This window comes from Paramormyrops kingsleyae, chromosome 17 (genome assembly GCF_048594095.1).
Source record: "Paramormyrops kingsleyae isolate MSU_618 chromosome 17, PKINGS_0.4, whole genome shotgun sequence".
NCBI classification, from domain to species: domain Eukaryota; kingdom Metazoa; phylum Chordata; class Actinopteri; order Osteoglossiformes; family Mormyridae; genus Paramormyrops; species Paramormyrops kingsleyae.
Genome location: NC_132813.1, coordinates 23,929,728 through 23,953,382, shown reverse-complemented (window position 1 = coordinate 23,953,382; position 23,655 = coordinate 23,929,728). Strand labels below are relative to the sequence as shown.

Sequence of the window (23,655 nt, the reverse complement as noted above, 5' to 3'; positions counted from 1 at the left end):
TAAGAACATAAGAACATAAGAAATTTACAAACGAGAGGAGGCCATTCGGCCCATCAAGCTCGTTTGGGGAGAACTTAGCTAATATCTCAGAGTTGTTAAAATCTTATCTAGCTCTGATTTAAAGGAACCCATGGTTTTAGCTTCCACTACAATAGCAGGAAGACTATTCCATACTCTGACTACACGCTGTGTAAAGAAGTGCTTCCTCAAATTTGTTTTAAAATGTTCTCCCGCTAATTTCCACTTATGGCCACGAGTTCTAGTATTTAGACTAATATTGAAATAGTCATTTGGCTGAACAGCATCCAGACCCGTTAGAATCTTATAGACCTGAATCATATCCCCCCTTAGTCTCCTTTGCTCAAGGCTAAACAGATTCAGTTCCGCTAACCTCTCCTCGTAAGACATTCCTCTAAGACCAGGAATCATTCTCGTAGCTCTTCGTTGCACCTTTTCTAAGGCAGCAATGTCCTTCTTGAGGTATGGTGACCAAACCTGCACACAGTATTCTAGGTGGGGTCTTACCAAGGAATTATATAAGTGTAACATCACCTCCCTTGACTTAAACTCCACACATCTAGAGATATAACCCAACATTCTGTTCGCCTTTTTTATTGCTTCCCCACATTGGCGAGAGTGGGACATGGAAGCATCAACATACATACCGAGATCTTTCTCGTAATCAGCTACCTTTATTTCAGTGGAACCCATAAAATATCTGTACTGTATATTTCTGCTCCCTGCATGGATTACCTTACATTTATCTGTGTTAAATTTCATCTGCCAAGTATCAGCCCATTCGCTAATTAAATCCAGATCCCGTTGAAGCCTCTCTGCTGCTTGATTAGTATCTGCTACCCCGCCCACCTTAGTGTCGTCTGCAAATTTAACCAGTTTACTGTATGTATTCGTGTCAATATCATTAATGTAAATTAGGAACAATAGTGGTCCTAAAATTGAACCCTGCGGTACCCCACTATAAACGGAGGCCCACTGTGACATAGTGCCTCTAATAACTACTCGCTGCTTCCTATCAGTTAGCCAGTTTTTGATCCAAGCTGCCACAGTTCCTAAAATTCCTGCAGCTTTAAGCTTTAACAAGAGCCGTTTGTGGGGGACAACATCAAAGGCTTTCTGGAAATCTAAGTAAATCACATCATAGGCCTTTTTGTGATCAATTTCACTTGTAGCTTCCTCAAAGAACTCAAGCAGATTCGTTAAGCAGGATCTACCTCTCCTAAATCCATGTTGGCTATCCTTTATAATGTTATTTGCATCTAGGTAATCTACCATTTTCACTTGAATTATAGCTTCCATTATTTTTCCAGTAATGCTAGTTAAACTGATTGGCCTATAGTTTGCTGGATTACTTCTATCCCCTTTTTTGAATATGGGTGTTATATTAGCATGCTTCCAATCTGATGGTACCACACCCGCAGATAACGATTTCTGGAATATTAAAGTCAAAGGTTGGCTAATAATATCCCTCATCTCTTTCAAGACTAAAGGTAAGATGCCATCAGGCCCCTGCGATTTATTTATTTTGAGTTTAGCTAGGCTTAGTATCACATCAACCTCAGTTATACATATATTGGTCATAGACGATGCTGTATTCGTATTAATTGGTGGTAAATTACTTGTGTTCTCTATTGTGAACACCCTTGAAAAATAATCATTAAACTCGTTTACCATATCAATTTCGTTATCAATTATAAGGCCCTTACTATCCTGCAAATTAGTGATTTCAGCTTTTAGTGCTCTCTTGGAGTTAAAATATTGGAAGAAACCTTTACTGTCATGCTTAGCCTCCAATGCAATTTTTCTTTCTACATCCCTCTTTGATAGCCTAATGTCATTTTTTAACTCTGCCTGTAGACTTAGATACTCCTGCTTGATTTTGAAATCATTAGTTATTTTCCAGTTGTGGAACAGAGCCCTTTTCCTCCTGACTTTATTCTTAATTTCCTTAGTAAACCACCTTGGTTGTCGTTTCCTAGATTTAGTTTTGCTGGAAACAGGTATGAAGTCCTCTTGCACTTGCAACAATGTGCTTTTGAAAAATTCCCATGCCTCTTCAACTGTTTTGCTATTTAACTCTGTCCAGTTTACAGTTTCTAATTTCCGTCTCATACCATTAAAGTTAGCCTTCCTAACATTGTATACTTTTAATTTAGACTTTGCTCTTCGGACACTAAAATTAACCTCAAATTTAACCATGTTATGATCACTACCGTACAATGGGTCTAAAACCTCTAATTTTCCAATCCTATCCTGGTTATTACAAAAAACGAGATCAAGAAGGGCTTCTCCCCTGGTAGGAGTATTAACAAACTGAGTAAAAAAACAATCCTGTACTAATTCCACCATCTCAAGTTCATTTACAGAAGAGCCAGAGACTGTGTCCCACTGTATCCCAGGTAAATTAAAATCACCCATAACCACCACATCATTTTTATTACTCATAATCCTGATATCATCATATAATATTCTGCTTTCCTCTACAGCTACATTAGGTGCCCTATAACAAACCCCGACAATTAGGCCATTTGAATCTTTAGCATCAAGTTTGATCCATACAGCTTCTGAATTTTTATTTATATCAGTGAGATCTCTTGCCTGCAAGTTTTCTTTTACGTATACTGCAACACCACCTCCCTTCTTGCCTATCCGGTCTCTACGGAACAACGTATAACCATCCATATTATATTCATCACCATCATTGTCACTCATCCATGTTTCAGTTATTCCTATAATGTCGTAATTGTCTGAAGAAATTAAAGCCTCTAAGTCATTAATTTTGTTTCTAATACTCCTAGCATTCAAATACAGACCACTAATGGTAGGCCTTTTACAGTGTCTACTTTTAATATTTATTTGGGCTTTCCGTCTCTCCCCACATAAATTCATAACTGACCTCCCTGCCCCCCCAGTCCCTAGTTTAAACATTCCTCAACTATTCTGCACATACGCCTCCCCAATACACTGGTTCCCCTATGGTTCAGATGCAACCCGTCCGGCTTGAACAGGTCCCACCTGTTCCAGAAGGTCTTCCAGTGCCCCATAAACCTGAACCCCTCTTTCCTACACCACCATTTTAGCCACGCATTTAATCCCCTTATCTCAGCTAATTTTGCCTGACTTGCACGTGGCACGGGAAGTATTCCAGAGAATACCACCGTGGATGTTCTGCTTCTAAGCTTATCCGCGACTTCTATAAATTTATCTTGCAGAACAGCCCTTCTGCCCTTTCCTATGTCATTGGTGCCAATGTAAACGATTGGTAGCGAAGCTCCCCTCATGGCCGATGAGAGAGAGTCTCGCGATGTTTCAGGCGAGTTTGAGGTTCAGAGCGTGTAGCAAGATCGCACAGAGGCAGGGACTTAGTGTGAGTACTCAATGACGGAGGCTGAAGTTGTGTAAAAGACATGCAAAATTTATTCCTAACTAACACTACAACTAACATAAGACAGACATTACACCTAACACACACAACAAACACGAAATAACGGAATAGAACAAACGATGTAATTATGAAAATGCAATGACCGGATTTAAATTAGTAACCTTAAATGGGAAATACTGTTCTGCAAAGCAAGCACAGTTTGTGGAAACATGACCCTAAAGTCTTATAGCAGGTTAACAGAACAGCTTAAGTTGTTAGAATGAAAGGAAGTTGGTTTATTTGGTTGAAGAGTGGGGGGGGGGGGGGGGCGGAGCTGCTGAGCTGATGGAGCAGTTGGAGCAGTGGAGTGGAGCCCCTTTGGATTCTCTCTCCTGGTGAAGCTTTGTCTTGGGTGCTGTTCTCTGTTCAGCTGGGCCTTCACCGTAGGGCTTCTTGTGGGCTTCTCTTCTCCCGGGCTGATGGTCTTTTCTGCGCTTGATGATCTGTTTGCCCCGGCTGATATTCTCCTTCGGGCTGATGGTTTTCTCTGCGCACCTTCGTTCTGAGATGCCAGGTTTTTATGGTTTAAAGTTCATGAATAGGGATGACCAGGAATTTGACTCCTGGCCCAATGGCTGGCCATCCATTTGGCGGGCTTTCGGAAGGGGTCTGTATCAGTCCTTTTGGGATTTATGACCCGACTGATTCTCCCTTTACTGATGATTTTCATTAAGCTGTTATAACTTTTGATACATCCACTTTTATGGTAATCACTGACCAGATTTGGAATCAGGGGTGATTAACGATCAGTTTGACACCAAACATGCCATACCAGCTTCACAGGTACATACCTCATACCATCTGTATTAATTGATTAAACAATTAATTATTTTATCTATGTGACTGATTCACATCAGTATAGGATACAGGTGTTTTGGGTTGCACCTCAACAGATGTTACACTTTGTGCAGATATTACAGCAAATATTCATATTACAAACAGCACATCTTATCCATAGATAGGCGTGGCCGTTAATTTGTGGTAATATCAATATAAGTTGCACATCTGGAAACAACATATTTTGTTTGGTGTGGCTTATGCCAATTCATCTTCTCCAGAATGGATAAGATACACCTTAATTCAGTTCTTTTAACAGAGCATGTTAGAACAAAGAAACTTGGTGACGGTCCACCAAGATCAGATAAGGACCACAAAGGAATGTTGGAAGAGAAGGGGGGGTTTTTAACAAAGAAGACTCTCTAAAAGTTAGGACACATTGGTTACACTCACTTTCCATATTCTTCTGGTATACCATGAGAACATATATACAATGGTAGCTATACCTATCTATTTATTTAAATTTATATGTGTTCAAGTGCAAAGGGGTAAAATAGGTGATACTCCGTGAACATGGTTATAAGGGTGGCACACAAAACACTAAGATTGTCTAAGGACACATACAAACATAACCTGTATATTGAGACTAGTAGTCATGAGTAAATCAATATACAGGGTATACAAAAGCCAAACTTAAATGAAACTTCCTTTAGGGTGTTCATCTATTGGGTGAGTGATATGTAAGGCAGAATGTATGGAGAGGGGGTTGTGTGCCAAGTCGAGGGACCCCTGTCCATTAGGTCCACTCTGCTTGTCTGTAGGTCCCTAAATCTTTGGGCAATAAAAGTTGGAGTGCTGGCCTCCCTTGTTATCTGTGTGTGTGTGTTTATGTGTGTAACCCCCCTTTGGTGCCTCTCGTACCAGGCTCGGCCTTGTCTCAGGCCACCTGGAATTTAGGCCCTGTGATATGTGCATGTGTGATCCTACACATGTCTGGGATTTAGTCAGCATAGCATTGAAAATGTAAGGAAGAGATAGATGCAGAATGGTAACAGTAAGAATCGAAGGAAGGTGAATAATCAAGTCTTTATGACTGTACTGATAAAACAACAAACCATCAACCAGAAGCCAATCATCAGTCAATCATATGCCAGCAACCACCCTGCAATTAGACAACAGCAACTTGTCTTTCATAAAGTAAATCCATGTGAAAAGCCAAACTTTTTATGGATGTCTTGTGTTATCTTCTCTCATTAGATTTGCCAGCAAGTCAGAAGGCGTCAGTCAGAGAATGAGGACTTGAATGGAGAGTGTAACCTTATGTCTGACTCATTAACAGTAGAAGTGACCTTACCTCCCGCAGCTCGAGGTAAGCACATGAACTGCAAACATGAATTGTCACAATTTTAAAAGATTTTTAAAATAAAAATTATAATTCGCTATTTATCCATTGACATATATGCACATACCTACATTTATATGTATTCAAGATTCCTTTATTTGTCACATGCGTAGTTATACAAGTATGTAGTGAAATGTATAAAAGTATTGGGACGTCTTGCCATTACACCTACAGAAACTTTTATGACATCTGATTCTAAATCCATACACATCAATATGGAATTGGTCCCACCTTTGCAGCCTTTGCAACAGCTGACACTCTTTTGAGAAGGCTTTCCACAAGATTTTATAGTGTCTGTGGGAATTTCTGCCCATTCATCTAGAAGAGCATTTGTAAGGGCAGGCACTGATATTGGATGCTGGAACTAAGGGGTTTACCCCAACCCCTGAAAAACATCCCCATACCATTATCCTTCTTCCACCAAACTTTACAGTTGACACAATGCAGTCAGGCAAGGAACATTCTCTTGGCATCTGCCAAACTCAGACTCATCCATAAGGCTGCCAGTCATAGAAGTGTGATTTGTCATGACACAGAACACGTTTACAAAGCCCTAGGGACCAGTGACAGTATGCTTTACATGTCACTCCATTTGACACTTGACATTGGTGTTGTGGGGCCTTGCATGCAGCTGCTCGGCTATGGAAGCTCATTGCATGAAGCTCCCAAGGTACGATTTTTGTGCTGGGGTTAATGCCAGAGGACTTTTGGAACTCTGCAGTTTATGCAGTATGTGCCTTAAGACTTGGTGACCCCGCTCTTTTACTTTTCATGGTCTGCCACTTCGTGGCTGAGTTTCTGTTGGCCAAAAATCAGTGACTGCTATGAAAAAACTGAAAATGCAAAAACTCATAGTCATAGTTAGCATTAGCATTTCTCCTGTAGAAGTGAATGAGCAGTCCCCATAAGGATAGGTATACCCAACATATATGTCTGTGTGTGTGTCTGTGTGTGTGGATTAGGTTTATATTACATTGTGGGGACCTAATGTCATATAATGTAATATTTTAATGTAATATAAAATTAAAATAAAACAAAAACCTGTTTCTTTGACATTTTCCCAGTCCCCACAAAGATCTGTGAATGCAGTCAAAAAAATTAAATGGTTAAGGTAGGGCTGGGTAGTGGTTAAGGTTGTCATGTTGTGATTAGAGTTTTCCCCATGGAAATGAATGTCCCCACAAAAATATAATTACAAACCTGCGTGTGTCACGATCGCGGGGTAAGCAAGCTGGAAAGCAGGCGATCAGAGCCAGGAAGTCAGGTACAACTGGGATTTATTAGGGTAACTGGACCGGGGAAGCACGACAGGTAACATCAATGATGAGTCTGGGGAAGACTGACTCAGACGAGGACTAAATACAAAAGACAAGTCACGGATAACGAGCCACAGGTGAGAACAATCAGGGTGAAACAGGAGGTAATGAGGTGGGCGTGGCACACATTGGGAGCGGACGGAGCGGGGCGTGACAGTGTGTGTGTGTAATTTCGAAAAATGTTTAATTGTCTAGATCATAGAGTAATTCAGAACTTCTTATATTGTTCATTACAGTTGTAGAACAAATGAAAAGTGATACCACCAAAAAAAACAGTACTCTAGAAGAAAGTAAGTATATTATTTTGTCATTGTTGAACTCTTTTTGCATATTCATATTTTTAGAGCTAATAAACAATGTATCTGTGACATGGTGCATATTACACATTGTGCCAAGGATAACTGCAATGAATTTTGGGACATAAAACATTTTGGCCATAGTTAGAACATTGCTATTAGCCCTCGGATTGTGTTCCATTGTGTCATGCAGGGAATGACAATATCTAATTGTAAGCAGTGCTCCCTACTGGGCATCCAGTAGTGTAATAAAAATAATATATATATATATATATAAACTAAAAATAAAACCTCTGTGGTTTGGTAGATTTAGCAGATGCAAAATCTAACAAATTATTCCTCAACCAGCACTCACTGGGTTGCTCTAAGAAGAACATAGACGCGAAGAGTGCCTGTCTGTAAATCAGCGTACTACAGTCGGACATCCGCCGATGCTGATACATTAAAAATGCTAAATATTGGGCCAATATATCGGTCGACCTCTAATGCGAACCTCAGTAATAGGGCAAGTTTAAATCACCATTTCATTGGGTGTCTAACTGTTTATCCTGTTTTGTGCTGCAGCTAATGGCAAGACCAGAAGTAAACGTGCTAACAGGAACAACAACAACAACAATAACTATGAGGATGAGGAAGGTAATGGGCATCTGGTACAATATTATGAAATCTCACAGGGCATCTGACTGCACATTTGAATGCACCATTCAAACATAGATAGGCATCCATTAGAAAACCAGACATTTATTTAATACAAATTTAGATAAAATAATTTTTTTAAAATGAGATTAATTCAAGTCTCAATGTAATGATTTTTTATAGATCAGTCTTTGTGAAAAAGATACTTTGCTAGCAAAGTAGTTTAACAGAATATTTTATAGCAGCATATATTCCCTAATTGAACTTTTTTTTTATAGATGCTGGGACAGAAATTGCCTTTGTTCTCGATGGATCTGGAAGTATTGACTCTGAAGACTTCGAAAAAGCAAAAAAATTCATTTGCGATATAATGAAAAAAGTTTGGGAAAGCTGTTTTAGTGTACGTACTTTGACATAATATATGGCATAATATAATATAATATATGGGAAGTGAAAATGCTAAGATATCTTGAGCAGTTGAGTTTACAAGGGTAGTCTTCTAGTACACAAATCTGGGATAGGGAGGATAACACCTGTCGCCCTTTCTAGAAAAATAAATCATGAATTATTTCAGTCTGGTTTTAGACCACATTACAGGATGGAAACTGCATTAATGAAAGCAGTGAATGCAGCATTTGATATTGTAGTTGATAATATCCTTTTGGACCCATGAGAATCCCTAGCTGATGTTAAAGAACAGCTGTTGAAGGTTGATCCACTGTAGGTGAACCGTAGGTGAATTAAACATATAAATTACCATATAAACTAAATCAAGGGATTATAAACACTTATGATTTTTCTTTTTTTCTGATAGTGTAACTTTGCTGTTGTTCAGTATGGAGATGTAGTACAACCAGAACTACTACTCAGTGAAAATGCTGAGAGCGAGAAAGCTCTTATGAAGGTTCAAAACATAAAACAGATTGGAAAAGTCACCATCACTGCATCAGCCATAAACTATGTGCTGTAAGTATGGAATTTTTTGTCATACATTCTTTCAGACTCATTGCCATTTTTTTTCTGAACTTTTACTGCTTACATTTTCATTACAGTGAGCATGTTTTTGTGCCTGAAAATGGGTCAAAAGAATACTCAAGAAAGATAATTATTGTGCTGACAGATGGAGAGATAACGGAGGATAAAATGGATCTTGCAACAGTTTTACATTCACCAAAAATGAAAGACATCACCCGTTTTGCTATTGGGGTATGGTTTTTTATTACAACTTCTGCATTTTATGTATTTCAGATTGTCATACTTTTAGTAAAAATCCATCCATCCATTTTCTGAAACTGCTTATCTAAATCTCACACACACAATTTGGCCACTCCAAGTAGCCTCAACATGCTTTTGGACTGTGAGGGAAACCAGAGTAGCCAGAGAAACCCCACGACAACATGGAGAGAACATGCAAACTCCACACATATGGAACCCGGGCAGAGACTTGAACCCAGGCACTAGAGCTGTGAGGCAACAATGCTAAGCACTGCATCACCGTGCTGGCCCACACTTTTAATAACTAAATAATTCCAAATTCAGAGTTGTATTTGTGTGACACCCTGTTATTTAATTGAAAGCATTGTGAGAATGGGGCACAGGGGGGTATGGCAATGGTAAAAGTTGTGAATTGCGGGGGAAGGGGGGGCTTATTTTCCCCATTAAGTACAGCAAGAACTTTTATAACTTTTAGGTAGGAGAAGCAACCAGAGGAAAGGGACAGAACGAGCTACAGCAAATTGCTTTGGAACCACACGACAAGCACTTATTTATGGTGGATAAGTATGATGCCTTGGAGGATTATCTCCAACAGCTAGAAACAAGCATAATTGGAATTGAAGGTGAGACTACTAAAACAGACTTTCCTGTTGCTCAGTGAGTATGTATCACTGCAGGATTTTAAAAAGCTGCATCAGTTTGTACAGTTATCAAATGCTCTGCCTCCACAGGAATCCAACAGGGGGCAGCATTTCACTTCACCCTTTCTGAAGCTGGATTTAGTTCTCATTTAGCACATGATGTAAGTGGAGGTTTATGTACAGTAATGTGCATAAAACGCCATGCAGTGAGCCTGCCACTAGTATCAGACTAACACATTATTAGTGTATATATTAGATTTTTATAATACAAAAAAAGTATAGAATGCAATTGTAAAAAAATGCAACTAGTAAAATACAAAATGTGTAATTAATAATATTGATAAAAGATTTAAATACAATCTTGAAGGTCCAACACTGAATTCAACCTCAAAAATGAGTACTACTCAACAAGTCCTTGTACCTGGGTGTTCTGCACTAATAGAAACTTGATATATATGTTTGTGTCTATATAGGGATCACGTCTTTTTGGTGCTGTAGGGGCATATGATTGGAGTGGGGGAGTGATTCTGAGTCATCCTACGAATAACAGAGTGAAATTTCTAAACACAACATCCACAGGAAAAGAGTTTTCCTATTTAGGTAAACACCTAGAAAATTAAACGACAGTTTGTTCATGTGTTAACCCAGAAACGTATCTACTATTATTTCTGTAAGTTCCACTTTATCAAAGTTGAAGCATTCCCAGCATATGATATATACATTTGTTTGCATTAAATGCATGATACTGGGTATTTAAGAACTAATGAAAAGTATGCAAATATAGTACATACTGATGAAGAATGTGGATATTATGGTATACAGAACTGTGCTGTTTCTCTTTGAAGGATATAGTGTGACATCTGCCAGGACACCCAGCTTAAGCCTGTACATTTCAGGCGCACCTCGACACAATTTAAGTGGTGCTGTCTTTGTGTTTGTCGAATCCTCCCAAAATTCGATACAGACCCTATCTGGAGAGCAGGTCAGTGATTCCTTTGGTAGTGACTGAAAACTTCAACCCATCTCAAATACTGCCAGACTTACTTTGCAATTTAAAGAGAACTTTTCACTTAAAATTTTAGTGCTTTGTCAAGTTTGTTGACGAATTCTATGCACTGGGACCAAGACATCACTTTGACTATGATTGAAAACAGGGAATGATAATTTAATCAACATCTAATCAGTGCTGATTGGTTTTCAGTTCAGATTTGTTATAGGAACTTCTGATCGATTTTGTAAATTAACTACAGTTCACAGGGGTTACATCAGAATCAGAGAGAAAGAGGATCACTGTCAGGTACAGAGTGCGGGGGGTGGTTAGGGTTTGGGGGGGCTGGAAAGTCCCAAATAAGACACTCGGTACATTTGTTTATTAGTTAGTTATATTTGCTATGGGTATTCTATTGTGGTTAAATAGTGCCGGATGTTTTTGAAACATGTAATTGAAACTTAAAAATGCATCAAAATGGCTTATCACTGCAAGTTACATTCTTGCTTATTCATTCATAATGTACCCATGAAAATTCATTAAAATATTAAGTTATTCACCGATTTCTTCTTATATACATCTTAACCTCTAGCACAGTTTGGCTAGTATGTTAAGTTTTGGGAGCAGTATGGCAAACAAAATTAGACAAAATACAGTCATTCGGGACAGAAATCAAGGAGTCATGTAGAAATATTTCAGACACTGGAGAAATGATAATAACAAGAAGAAGAAAAAGAAGAATAATGAAAATTAAAGTTGATGAAACAACATGACTTAGTGCAAAACTGGCCTTTTATTAAACCATCCACTTTGAATCTTTTACTAAATTTTGGGACATTAAGAAACAAGGGTTAACGTTGAAGGAAACAGAGCTGCACTCCAGCAAGGTATGATTAGGACGTAGGGGGGCGAAGCTGGGCTCTGCAAGACTCCGTCTATATTTATAACCTAACAGTACATATGAATATGACTGTCTAAGCAAACATGATGTCCATCAGTAATGTTCTAAAAGTCTGTCCCAAATGGCTCAGGTGGGCTCATACTTTGGATCAGTGCTGTGTGCCTTGGACCTAGACAGAGACCAGAAGACTGACTATCTGCTTGTTGGGGCACCTTTCTTTCATCTTAAAGGAGAGGAGGGAAAGGTTTACATTTACAAACTTGAGGAGGTGAGTCACAAACCTTAGACTGTCTACCCACTCTGAAACTGGTATAACTAGACACTGTAGGTACATTTTAACTCCATTCATTCAAAAAAATGTGAAATCTGAGTGCCAGGCAGTTTTTGTCAGAAGATTTTTTTGCTTTAATAAAAAAAATTACACCCGGTAAGTGTTTGAAAGGTGGATGCATAGAACTAATTGGCTGTGATCATGCAGGGAAAATTTAAGAAGGACTGGGAGATGCAGGGCATGGATGGATACATCTTTGCCAGATTTGGTTCTACAATCACAGACATTGGAGACATTGATGGAAACAATTACAATGATGTTGCTGTTGGAGCTCCACTAGAAGAAGATAACGGCCAGTCCAGTGGCAGCATCTATATTTACAATGGCTATGAAGGAGGCATCAGGAACCGTTTCTCACAGGTCAGCTACCGTTTCTATCATGAAGAAGTCACACTTATACAAATTACACAAGATTTTTCAAATTAGTTCAAGCATTGAGTGTTTCTTTACTTAACTACCATAGGTTAAAGCCAGGCACAATACTCTCATCCCGATCAATGATAAAGTTGTGTGTTGTTTTATATTATTGCAAAGATAAAGATTCACAGGTATTATAGTAAGCCCCTGAAAATACATACTTAATTAGTTTTATTTTCTTTAAAAACTTGGAACATTAGAGGTGTTTTATCTGCTGTCTGTTTTTCTTTCTAGAGAATTTCAGCTGCACATTTTGAAATGGAGCTGCAGTACTTTGGCCAGGCAATCACTAAAATGTCTAATCAATACCTTGCAGTGGGAAGTGAAAAAATGGTCACTATTTTAGAGTAAGCATAAACAGAAAATGCTGAATCTCATTAGCTTTTAAGAAAAGTGTTGTCAATATAAATACAAATGCAGATATAAATAAATAACCAGCACATCATACCAAAATGACAGTTTTAATGAATGCATTTTCAAAGACCCATATTCAATCCGATAATTGTTATTGTTTTGTACTACTAGAAAAAACACGCTAAAGACTATAATGTCATCAGCATCTAAGTACAGATGATTGTTCCAACTCATTCTGCATTCAAATGTTTCAAAAGCAAACAAAATGAGCCATATCCTCATGAAGCTTTTCTTTAAGAAACAGTCACTGCAAATCTCAAAGTAACTTTTAATGAGAATACACACACATACACATATGTGTGTATATATATATATATATATATATATATATATATAAATTGTGCTGATCCTTTTCTTTACTGTTTATCCTAGAGCTGTTCCTGTTATACAGTTCAGCTCAACAATACAAGCCGACCCTAAAATTATTTCTCTTTCTCATACGGACAAAAATATTAAGTTAAAAATTTGCTTCAAATCAAGGAGAGGGGGTATGCAGGGTAAGTATATGTACTGTAGCTACCTGTAAGCTGTTTCTATCTGTCGCTATCGGTAAAGAATTTTATCAGCTTTCCATTTCATTAGCATGACTGCATGTCTGTTATCCATTGTGCTCCAGAGGGTCATCTCCTCATTTTTTATGAAGTGGACCTGGATGCTAAGCAAGAGGAAAAGCGTCTTATTTTTGTTAATGGATTAAAATCATCGATTGAAGGCACCTTTATGTTGACAAAAGATATAAACTGCCCTGATTTAATAATCACCAAATTAAAGGTATGTAATAAAAAGGAAACATGGATAGGGCAGTAAGGGGAACCATCGTGAAAATGCAAAGTGCACCCTGAAGTTACAGTATTGTGGCTGTCCCATATTCATCCATCTTGACTGCTTATCCAGTCCATCCCTCCAAGTCGAAAAACATGTGGTTAAGTAAATCAATGTCCCTAAACGATCCATAGCAACTCTGCGCTCTGCAGCTGGCATTCTGCAGCTGGTCCCCCCTCCCTCAAGCCCGTGACAGTGACAGTTCTAGCTTGTATGGCAACCTGGTTGAACCCCCCCTTTAGCCCCCACTCCCACTCCTAAAAAAATTTTGTGTCCATCTCCCACCCCCTGCCTCCCCAACAAAAAAGCACCATTGAAAACTGTCATTTTTAAATACCATATAAATATAAACATATATACAAAATGATTCATAAATATCAAAAACCAGAAATAAAGACAAATAGAAACAAATTGTAGTACATAAGAGAACTTAATTATAATTTAAAAATAATGTTTAATTTATATAGAACATTTCCAGAGCTCAAGGTTGCTTTACAAAATCTTACAACAAACCAAGCTAATACATTGAAAACAATTTGAAGAAAACAAAGCAAGTTAAAAATTTGAAACAAAACAAAACATAAAATGAAGTCAAGCAAATTGAAGGTAAATAATACAAACATTATGAAGTGGCAGTCTTAATTTTGGAGTAAGACTTTTGTAAAAATGTGTGTTTTAATATTAGCTTTGAGTGGAGAGAGAAGAGATATTGTGGAGACGCTCTGGGAGGGAGTCTCAAAGTTTGGCTGCAATGACACTAAATGACCTACCACCTACGAAATTTGGGCACTATGAGCGAACCAGCATCAGAAGACCTAAGACAGAGGTCAGCAACCTTTTTAAAGCAAAGAGCCATTTTATCCTAAATTACTGACTTGTGGTGAGAGGAAAAAGACACGAGGCAGATGGTTAGTCCGTGAAAGGGATGAAGCACTTTTTTTTATTAACAACAAAGAGAAGAAGACCAAGAGAACAAGATCCGGTTGGCGCCAAGATACAAAAAACTATAACCGGAAGTCGAACAAGCCTTCAGAATAAGAGCACATCTGCCCTGAGAATTCTGATTGCTTATGAACCTGCTACACAGGCCCCCCCAGAATTCACAGAGGCAGAGGATCTCACTTCTTAGGGGGTCTGATCACCCGCCCTGACCTGCTCACAATACCACCCACAGGAGCAGGCACAACTGGGGCTGGGGCCAGGGCCGGTGACGGGACTGAACTGCGCGGACAACCCCTACGAGGAAGCTGGCTGAGTGGCACTGGGGCATCTAAATCTAAATCGGGCCGGCTTCAAACGGTCCACAAAAACATGATCGGCCTTACCACCCATTTCCAAAACAAAAAACTTGTCCCCAGGCTGCAGCACACGAAAAGGCCCATCGTAGGGGGGGCACAAAGGATCGCGATGGGCATCATGCTGAACAAAAACAAACTGAGCATCCGCCAGATTTGGGAGAATATGAAAACGCGGAAAACCATGATGCGATGTGAGTGTTGGACCAAAAGTAGCCGCAGTGTCTCGAAAAGCAGAGCGCTGCTGTGAGGCTGACCAAGGAACTGACGCATCTGGCAGAAAGTCACCAGGTACTCGCAAGGGCTGTCCATAGGCTAACTCAGCAGAGGAAGTCTGCAGGTCGACCTTCGGAGTGTTCCGCAAACCCAGTAAAACCCATGGCAACCTGTCAGACCAAGAAAGCACCCTGAAGAGATGCACGAAAGGCAGCCTTCAGAGAGCGGTGAAAGCACTCACACAACCCGTTAGCTTGCGGGTGATAAGCGGTGGTGTGGTGTAGAGTGATCCCTAGCTCACGGGCAAGTGCACCCCATAGTTCGGATGTGAACTGCGGTCCGCGGTCAGACGACAGGTTGGCAGGCACCCCAAAACGAGAGATCCAGGAGTTGATGAAAGCCTGAGCCACATCTGCCGTTGCCGTGGAGGCTAATGGCACCACCTCCGGCCAGCGGGTTGTCCGATCAATGATCGTTAAAAGGTGCGTGTAACCACGGGATGGTGGCAACGGACCAACCAAATCTACGTGGACATGATCAAATTGACGCACCGGGACAGCAAAATGTGCCAGGGGAGCTTTGGTGTGCAACTGGATCTTAGAGCGCTGACAAGCAAGGCAAGAAGCGGCTCAGTCACGTATGTCCTTTTTCAGCCCACGCCAAACAAATTTAGCTGAAAGCAGCTTTTGTGATGCCTTGCGGCTGGGATGGGAAAGGCTATGGACAGAAAGGAACACCAGACGCCGCCAGCCATGCGGCACAACGGGCCGCGCAGTTCCTGTTGAGACATCACAAAGTAGTGACGCTTCACCAAAGGGCACACCCTGGAGCTGCAGACCAGTGTCAGCAGACCGCAACCCCTGAATCTCACTGTCAGCTGCCTGGTCCGCCGCCATTAGTACATAATCCACACCTCGGTGGACAGAACCAACCACTGAACGTGAAAGGCAATCAGCCACCACATTGTGTTTGCCAGCAACATGATGAATGTCAGTGGTGAATTCAGAAATGAGTGCCAGCTGACGCTGCTGACGTGCAGACCAAGGGTCCGAAATTTTGCTCATTGCGGTCACCAATGGCTTGTGATCCACAAAAGCAGTGAATGGGCGCCCTTCTAACAGGAAGCAGAAATGGTGCACAGCTAAGTACAGGCCAAGGAGCTCACGGTCAAAAGCGCTGTACTTGCGCTCACTCGGGCGCAACTGGCGACTGAAAAAGGCCAGCGGCTGCCATTCCCAATTAACCAGTTGCTCATGTACTGCACCCACAGCAACATCAGAAGCATCTGTAGTGTTGGCGATGGGAGCATCTGGCAAGGGGTGAGCTAGCAACGTAGCATCTACCAAGGCCCGTTTAGCATTATGGAATGCCTGACACCGCTCCAGAGTCCACTCAACCACCGCCTTAGAAGAAACACCCTTAAGTGCAGAGTATAGGGGGCACATAATGCGGGCAGCCCCAGGGATGAAACGATGGTAAAAATGAACCATTCCCAGGATTTGACCGTGACTGGCCGTGGGATATCCTGAACAGCAGCAATTTTCTCTGGAATGCGGTGGCCAAGAAAATCAACAGAATGGACACCAAACTGACACTTGGTAACATTCACAATTAACCCGTGAGCACTAAGACGTGCAAAGAATGCCCAAATATGAATCAAATGCTCATCCAAACTGGTGCTGGCAACTAAAATGTCATCTAAATAAACAAACAGAAAAGGCATGTCCCGCACAACACTGTCCATCAAACGCTGGAAAGTTTGAGCTGCATTCTTGAGCCCAAAAGGCATCCGCAGAAACTGGAACAGACCAAAAGGTGTAACAACAGCGGTCTTAGGGATGTCCTGGGGGTGTACTGGAACCTGATGGTATCCCCTAACCAGGTCCACCTTAGATAAAATGAGAGTGCCTGCCAAATGGGCAGAGAAATCTTGAATGTGCGGAACAGGGTACCGGTCAGGGGTAGTCGCATCATTAAGGCATCTATAGTTTCCACAGGGGCGCCAGCCACCCCCAGGCTTGAGCACCATATGGAGAGGAGAAGACCAGGGGCTGTCAGAACACCGAACAACAAACGTTCCCCAAACGTTCCAATGTGGCAAACTCCTCCCTGCCGACAGCCAGTTTCTCAGGGTCTAGGCATCTTGCTTTGGCATGCACTGGCGGGCCTGCCGTGGTTATGTTGTGCTCCACACCGTGTTTCGCCGAGGATGCGGAAAAGGTGGGTGTGGTGAGGGTGGGAAAGATTGAAAGGGCCAGCCCCGCTGAGTATGCAAGGGAAAGAGCAAATAGTCCCCGCGTTTATCAGGCGCTTATTTTTAACATCCACTAGCAAATTGTTGGCACACAAAAAGTCAGCCCCTAACAATGGAGTGAAAACAGAGGTCTACTGGCCGATAGCCAAAAGTTTCAATCAAAGTGCCGTTAGCAGCCTCTAGGGGAAAACCACGCACTCCTGACTGCCTGTCTAGCTGTGAGGCGGGGAGGACGCTCACCAAAGCGCCCGTGTCACACAGAAAACGTCGGCCAGAAACAGAGTCTTCAACGAATAGCAGACTGCTTTGCCGTCCAGCGCCCAGAGCAGCTACAGGGCGCCGGACAGGGCTGATGTCTGCCTAGCAAAGACAGCACGTGGTCCATAAGCTCGGATGGTTTCTGATCTCCCAAGGAGAGCAAGGCAAGAAGCCAACGTGCCCGCTCCGGCTCTGACAACTCGAAAGTCGCTAGCAGCAGAGATTTAAAAGCTTCATACTTGCCATCCGCTCGGGGATCTTGTAGAAAGCTCACCACCCGGGATGCTGTGGCGTTGTCCAGTGCATCAACAACATAGTAGTATTTTGTGTCGTCCTGCGTGATGCCCCGGATGGCGAACTGGGCTTCAGCCTGTGCGAACCACACAGCGGCATTTTCATGCCAGAAGTCTGGCAGCTTTAAAGCCACAGCGTTAGCTGTCATGCTGAGGGAAATCTCGAACACGTACGAGGAGATGTCGGGGTCACCAATGTGGCGAGAGGAAAAAGACAGGATGCAGATGCTTTGTCCGTGAAAGGGATGAAGCACTTTTTTTTATTAACAACAAAGAGAAGAAGACAGAGAGAACAAGATCCAGTTGCCGCTAAGATAACCAAAAAACTATAACCGGAAGTCGAACAAGCCTTCAGAATAAGAGCACATCTGCTCTGAGAATTCTGATTGCTTATGAACCCGCTACAGACTCAAGATTTACAAAGAGCCGCAATGGATAGAGAAGAGGGTTTGAGATACAATTTTTTTTATGTGATATCAGTATACAGTGGTACCTCAGAACTCGAATTTAATCCGTTCAGAACTCCGGATCGATTCCTAAAAAGTTCGAGTTGTGATCGAATTTTCCCCATATGAAATAATGGAAAACCAAGTAATTGGTTCCCGGCCCCAAAAAATTACATCTAAATATGTTTTTTTTAGCATTTAAACACAAAATGAACAGGATAAAACAAGAAGAACATATACTGCACTAAACACATCTAAGCACATTTATCAAAACAGTAATTTGTAAAGTAAGAAAATAAATGTATCCAAACAATGTGTCCTGTGCCCATCATCTGCTCCTTCCGGGTGCCACGCCCCCTCGTTAACCCCGTGTGGAATCCCTGTGTGATCAGCTGTTTCTGGTTGTTGTCATTAGTCCTCTGTACTTTGTCAGCGTTTCAGTTTGTTTCCCCATTCTGGTCATTGTATTGTCTGTCTGCGTTTTGCCTGCCTTACCTGTAATTAAACCCCGTATTCCCTGGTACCCTGACTTCTGCGCCTTTGTCTCTGTTCTGTCCCCTCTCGGCACAACAATATTATTATAATTAAACGTATTAATGGTTTATTATTAATGTTGAAATAATGAATAAGAAATCTTTATTTTTAAATGTATTTTATTATATAATAATTACTGTTACTGTCTATCATTGTCTAATATATGTATTAAGCTAGTGTAAACATGCACGATGCTATCACAGCGAATGCGAGGCTGAGACTGAAGTTTTACCCTTTGTTTCCGCTGAGAGATGTGCCTTGTGACTCATTTCCCTGCGTGTACAAGTCATCTTAGGTCGGCGTTTACGGTTTGACTTATGAGATTCAGATCGAGCTCTAGGTAAATTTTTCGAACTAGTTGGTTCGACTTTTAAGAAATTCGTTATCTAATGAGTTCGAGAACTGAGGTACCACTGTATATTCATTTACTACAAAAACAAAACTTCATGTACTTACAAAAAATAATGAAAAACTATTTTGGGGCGGGAGGGGGGCTCTCAGCTTTAAAGCACTCGGACGTGTAACAGCACAAAGGTGACTAATATCACAATATTGTTCAGTTCTGTAGTCTTCAACCTCACCCCTTCTTTCTCAGTAAAGTTCGTTTGGCTCTGCAATTGTCCTTCACTCTCCACTTCTCTACTTGTAAGTGTGTTGACCTAGCTGTGAAAATGTACTCACCACTCCAAATTCAGCTGGCTATAATGTAAATCAGAGAAAATATAATAATTTTACGAAGACCTGGGAAGGCGTGGTGACAATTTACTATAAAAAGTATATGAAAGAATAATAAACTTTGAAGCCTACATCCAATCTTGGACACTGAAGAAAACATTTTGACCTGAGATGTACTCTCGTCGTAGAGAATGACTTTGAGGAAGATGTGAATTATGCAGTCAAGACATCACAGAAGCACGCAACGTTAAAAAAATATACAAATGAAAAATAATAATATTAACCCATTAATAAATTATTTATATTTATGAAAATATTATCATAATATGTTAAGACATGAAAATGTGAATGTATCTATCATTCTGAGAAGAGCCACAGGCTCATGCTCAAAGAGCCACACGTGGCTCGCGAGCTGCAGGTTGCCGACTCCTGACCTAAGAGTATGGACACTGCAGTGAAGGTTATACACAACAGGAGTGATATGGGCAGAGTGTTTAGTGTGAGTAAGAGCCCCAGTGGCAGAATTTTGGACATACTTGTCACGCCGGCAAGAGGAAACACAACCCAGATGCAGACTGCAGTGCCTCGCAGGGGACTTTATTAGCAGGAATAAAATCAGGGACAAGCATCAATGACTGAACTGGGGAACTTAGGACTGGATCTAAAAAGGGACAAACAAGATAAAGTCGGTAGTGACTGATGAGAGGGCAGGAACGAGAGGTAGGACTAAATGGGGACCATGTGTGGCTTTTTAAGCCATGCCAGGGAGCAAAACAGGAGGATAAGTAAGACATGATAATACTGAAGTCTGGAAATACTGTAGCTTTTGAGAGGTAGACCTACAAGGAGATCATGACAGTAATCAATACGTGAAGTTATAAAGGCATGGGTCAAAGTTTCGGCATTCCTTGAATTAAGTAATGGGAGAACAAAAGCTATATTACTGTACATAGTTGTTGAAATACAGTACAGACTTGAGTAGAGAATTAATATGATTATCAAAATTTACAAAAGGTTTTCAACAGATGTAGATGGGTTTATCAGAGTGCCCTCAATGCTAACACATAATTCAGAAAGAGAAATAACTAATGATTTGGGACCAATAAGTAGAACTTCAGTTTTGTCAGAATTGAGTTTAAAGATATTGCAGCTCAACCACTGCTTCACCTCAGACATGTAAGCTGTTAGCGAGGAACGTGGAAAAGCTGTACTGCAATTTGTACTGATATAAATCTGTATATCATCTGCATTATACTATTACCCTATTGGCTAACCAATAAACTAGTGTTATACTAGCCTTTTTTGTTACATGCATATTATTTTACAGTGGAGACCGCTTACAGTGATCACGTCTGTCTAGGTGAAAATGATCACTATAAGCGGGTGATCATTATAACCAATTTTGTTTTCTTTATTTCTCAGGCAGATTACCATCTAATTGACATTTGTATATTTATTACATTAATATAAGGTAATATAACGGACAGCATCGCTATCGCTAATCACCAATCAGAGAGCACAGGCCACCTATATCACCCAATGGAAACATTCGTAAAATTTATTTTAAAATCTGTAGGATCTGTAGGGTTCACTTCTAGCAGCTTGGCAAGCTAGTCAAGTAAAAAATAAATGACTGTACTTAAATTTTTCTGTATGCTGTCACGTATAAAAAAAAAACAAAATGAACACTGTAAGCGCACTACTTGAAATTATTTAAACAGTATTTGAACAGGAATGATTCTGTTCCAAGCTTTTTAATCCATATAAAAGTTTGATCCCTATAACTGATCACTATAAGCGGTTGATCCCTATAACCGGGATCACTATAAGCGGTCGATCCCTATAACCAGGATCACTATAAGCGGGTTCCACTGTACTCATAAAGAGATAGAAATAGCAGGATGCCTTTATCTTTTGTATATTTTTCCTCTTATCCACTTTTTTCTAAACTGGTGACCTGATGGCTTACACCAGGGGTGGCTAATCTTATCCCGAAAGGGCTGTTATGTGCGCAGGTTGAAGAGTCCTCACACATGGGTTTGAACATCTGACCTAAAGGTCATACCAAAAACCCGCATACACACTAGCTCTTTCTAGAAAAGATTGGACACCTCTGGCTTTGACATTTTCTTACCCATTTGTGTTATTTTGGCACTTGAGCATCAATATATTATCCATCCTCCAACTCTGTAAACTGACAGTCGAAACTAAACAAATTCACCTTGGAGGTCTGCAGACTGAGCTCTGAAACTAAAATCAGGCCGCCTTGATGTTAATATGATACCCTATATCAAGCAATACAATTCGTTCTGCTTGCAACAAGTGTTGTGTTGGGTATGATTTCCAACAGCTGCATGTACTCACTGATTTTGTTTTTTTTTCCAGGAATGCAATGACTGCTTCTCTCCGATAGAGATAAGGCTGAAATTTCAGTTGGTCAATGAATCTGGCAAAATTCCATCACGCGTTTTGGATGCATTCAGCCCCATGGAGTCAACCATACAGGTATTATAGGGGAAGTGAATTCCTTTTAAAAATGCCCAGTCCTTCATTAGATTAATGTGCACTGTCAGGCTCTCAAGGCATTCAGGCCAGTTGCTTCCACAGGTCATATGGTCCTGGCCAGGGGCTCTGAGTCTCCTAATGTTAATAGAAACACTTAAGGAACTGGGACAGGTGCAATGCTGTGGTGCAGTGGTTAGCACTGGTACCTCACACCTCCGTGAGCAGGGTTTGAGTCTCTGCCATGGCTCCATGTGTGTGGAGTTTGCATGCTCTCCCCATGCTGTTACAGGGTTCCCTCTAAGTTCACAGGTTTCCACCAACAGTCCAGAAACATGCTGAGGTGAATTGGAATTATTAAGTAGCCTGTAGGTATGCATGAGTGAGTGTGCCCTGTGATAGTTTGGCACCCCCTCCAGGGTTATTGCACCCGCAGCTTCTAGGATAGGCTTGGGACACCCCTCTTCCCATCTGCAACCCTGAATAAGACAAGCAGTTCCAGAAAATTGGTGGGCTTTAACAATGGTGAAGGCCATTTCAGGGAGAGCCACAGCCCATTATTTAAAAACACTAGTTTGGTAATGCCTTGGATTAATAACAGAATTTACCATATTATTTTGTAGGAATGTTATTTGCACTGATACAAAGCTTAGTGATTGTAAACACTTCAGGATAAATATTCCATATCACCTCCTGTATTCCTAACTTGACATTCCATTGTAGTAGTAAGTACAGTTTCCTGCATTGCAGAGTTTCAATTTTAAAACAAGCTTAAATGAAGCAGAATGAGCACACCAACAAACTACATTTCTTTTATTCTGTTTAGTTAATACATTCCGTAATTTCCTAGTTTGTGTTAAACCCATGCTCTAATTAAAACACAGAATTCGGACCTGTTATTCATTATTTTGACTGGATTTAAGTCTGTGTTGACCCTGTGTTACGTACCTATGTACTTGCTGATTGCTTTCCACAGATTCCATTTGAGGTCAATTGTGTTAACAGAGGAGTATGTGTGCCACAAATATCGATATCAAACTCAAAATTGAGGTGAGTCACATACAGGTTATCCCATGCCTCACTATCATTTAGTTTCCTGCTTGTGTTGCCTACATTCTGCTTTGAATCACAAATGTAGACTTAGATATTGCCATAAACAACAAAAGTAGCTAGAATCACCTGACTTTGTACAGTAGTATATGTGGTATACGTGGAAATGCACACGCAGCGGGAGGGCATGCCCATAACGGCTGCTTGTTACTGTGTTATGTATATAAATTTTATGTATATAAAAATTTTAATATTTGTGTTTTTGTTACAGTACAGACATTTTTATATTTGGAGCTACAAAGAATTTGAATTTAGATTTCAATTTAACAAATGAGGGTGAACAATCATTCCTTACCAACCTGCTCTTGACATATCCAGACGTTCTTCAATTCAACAAAGTTTCAAAGGTAAATCAGCTGTCTTTTAAGTAACGGTTTATGCATAAGTTGGGCGGTTGCCTCCATTGAGTGTGTTTAAAAGCATAAAATGCACAGTTTTTAATGCATTAACCTGTTATACCATGTGTACCATGTA

The 23,655-nt window shown here is 40.6% G+C and overlaps 1 protein-coding gene across 1 annotated transcript in view; it reads left to right on the top strand.

The window, feature by feature from the left end:
* itgae.2 (integrin, alpha E, tandem duplicate 2) overlaps positions 1 to 23,655 on the top strand; it is a 38,052-nt gene that overhangs the window by 7,536 nt on the left and 6,861 nt on the right. Inside the window, exons 5-22 of the mRNA XM_023842670.2 lie at positions 5,477 to 5,588; positions 7,174 to 7,227; positions 7,798 to 7,869; positions 8,148 to 8,269; positions 8,684 to 8,835; positions 8,922 to 9,075; positions 9,560 to 9,707; positions 9,816 to 9,886; positions 10,199 to 10,325; positions 10,571 to 10,707; positions 11,745 to 11,882; positions 12,093 to 12,305; positions 12,597 to 12,709; positions 13,149 to 13,273; positions 13,393 to 13,547; positions 21,955 to 22,074; positions 23,048 to 23,121; positions 23,393 to 23,528. Coding sequence (XP_023698438.2) covers positions 5,477 to 5,588; positions 7,174 to 7,227; positions 7,798 to 7,869; positions 8,148 to 8,269; positions 8,684 to 8,835; positions 8,922 to 9,075; positions 9,560 to 9,707; positions 9,816 to 9,886; positions 10,199 to 10,325; positions 10,571 to 10,707; positions 11,745 to 11,882; positions 12,093 to 12,305; positions 12,597 to 12,709; positions 13,149 to 13,273; positions 13,393 to 13,547; positions 21,955 to 22,074; positions 23,048 to 23,121; positions 23,393 to 23,528 — 2,223 coding nt within the window. The remainder of the gene's footprint in view (positions 1 to 5,476; positions 5,589 to 7,173; positions 7,228 to 7,797; positions 7,870 to 8,147; positions 8,270 to 8,683; positions 8,836 to 8,921; positions 9,076 to 9,559; positions 9,708 to 9,815; positions 9,887 to 10,198; positions 10,326 to 10,570; positions 10,708 to 11,744; positions 11,883 to 12,092; positions 12,306 to 12,596; positions 12,710 to 13,148; positions 13,274 to 13,392; positions 13,548 to 21,954; positions 22,075 to 23,047; positions 23,122 to 23,392; positions 23,529 to 23,655) is intronic.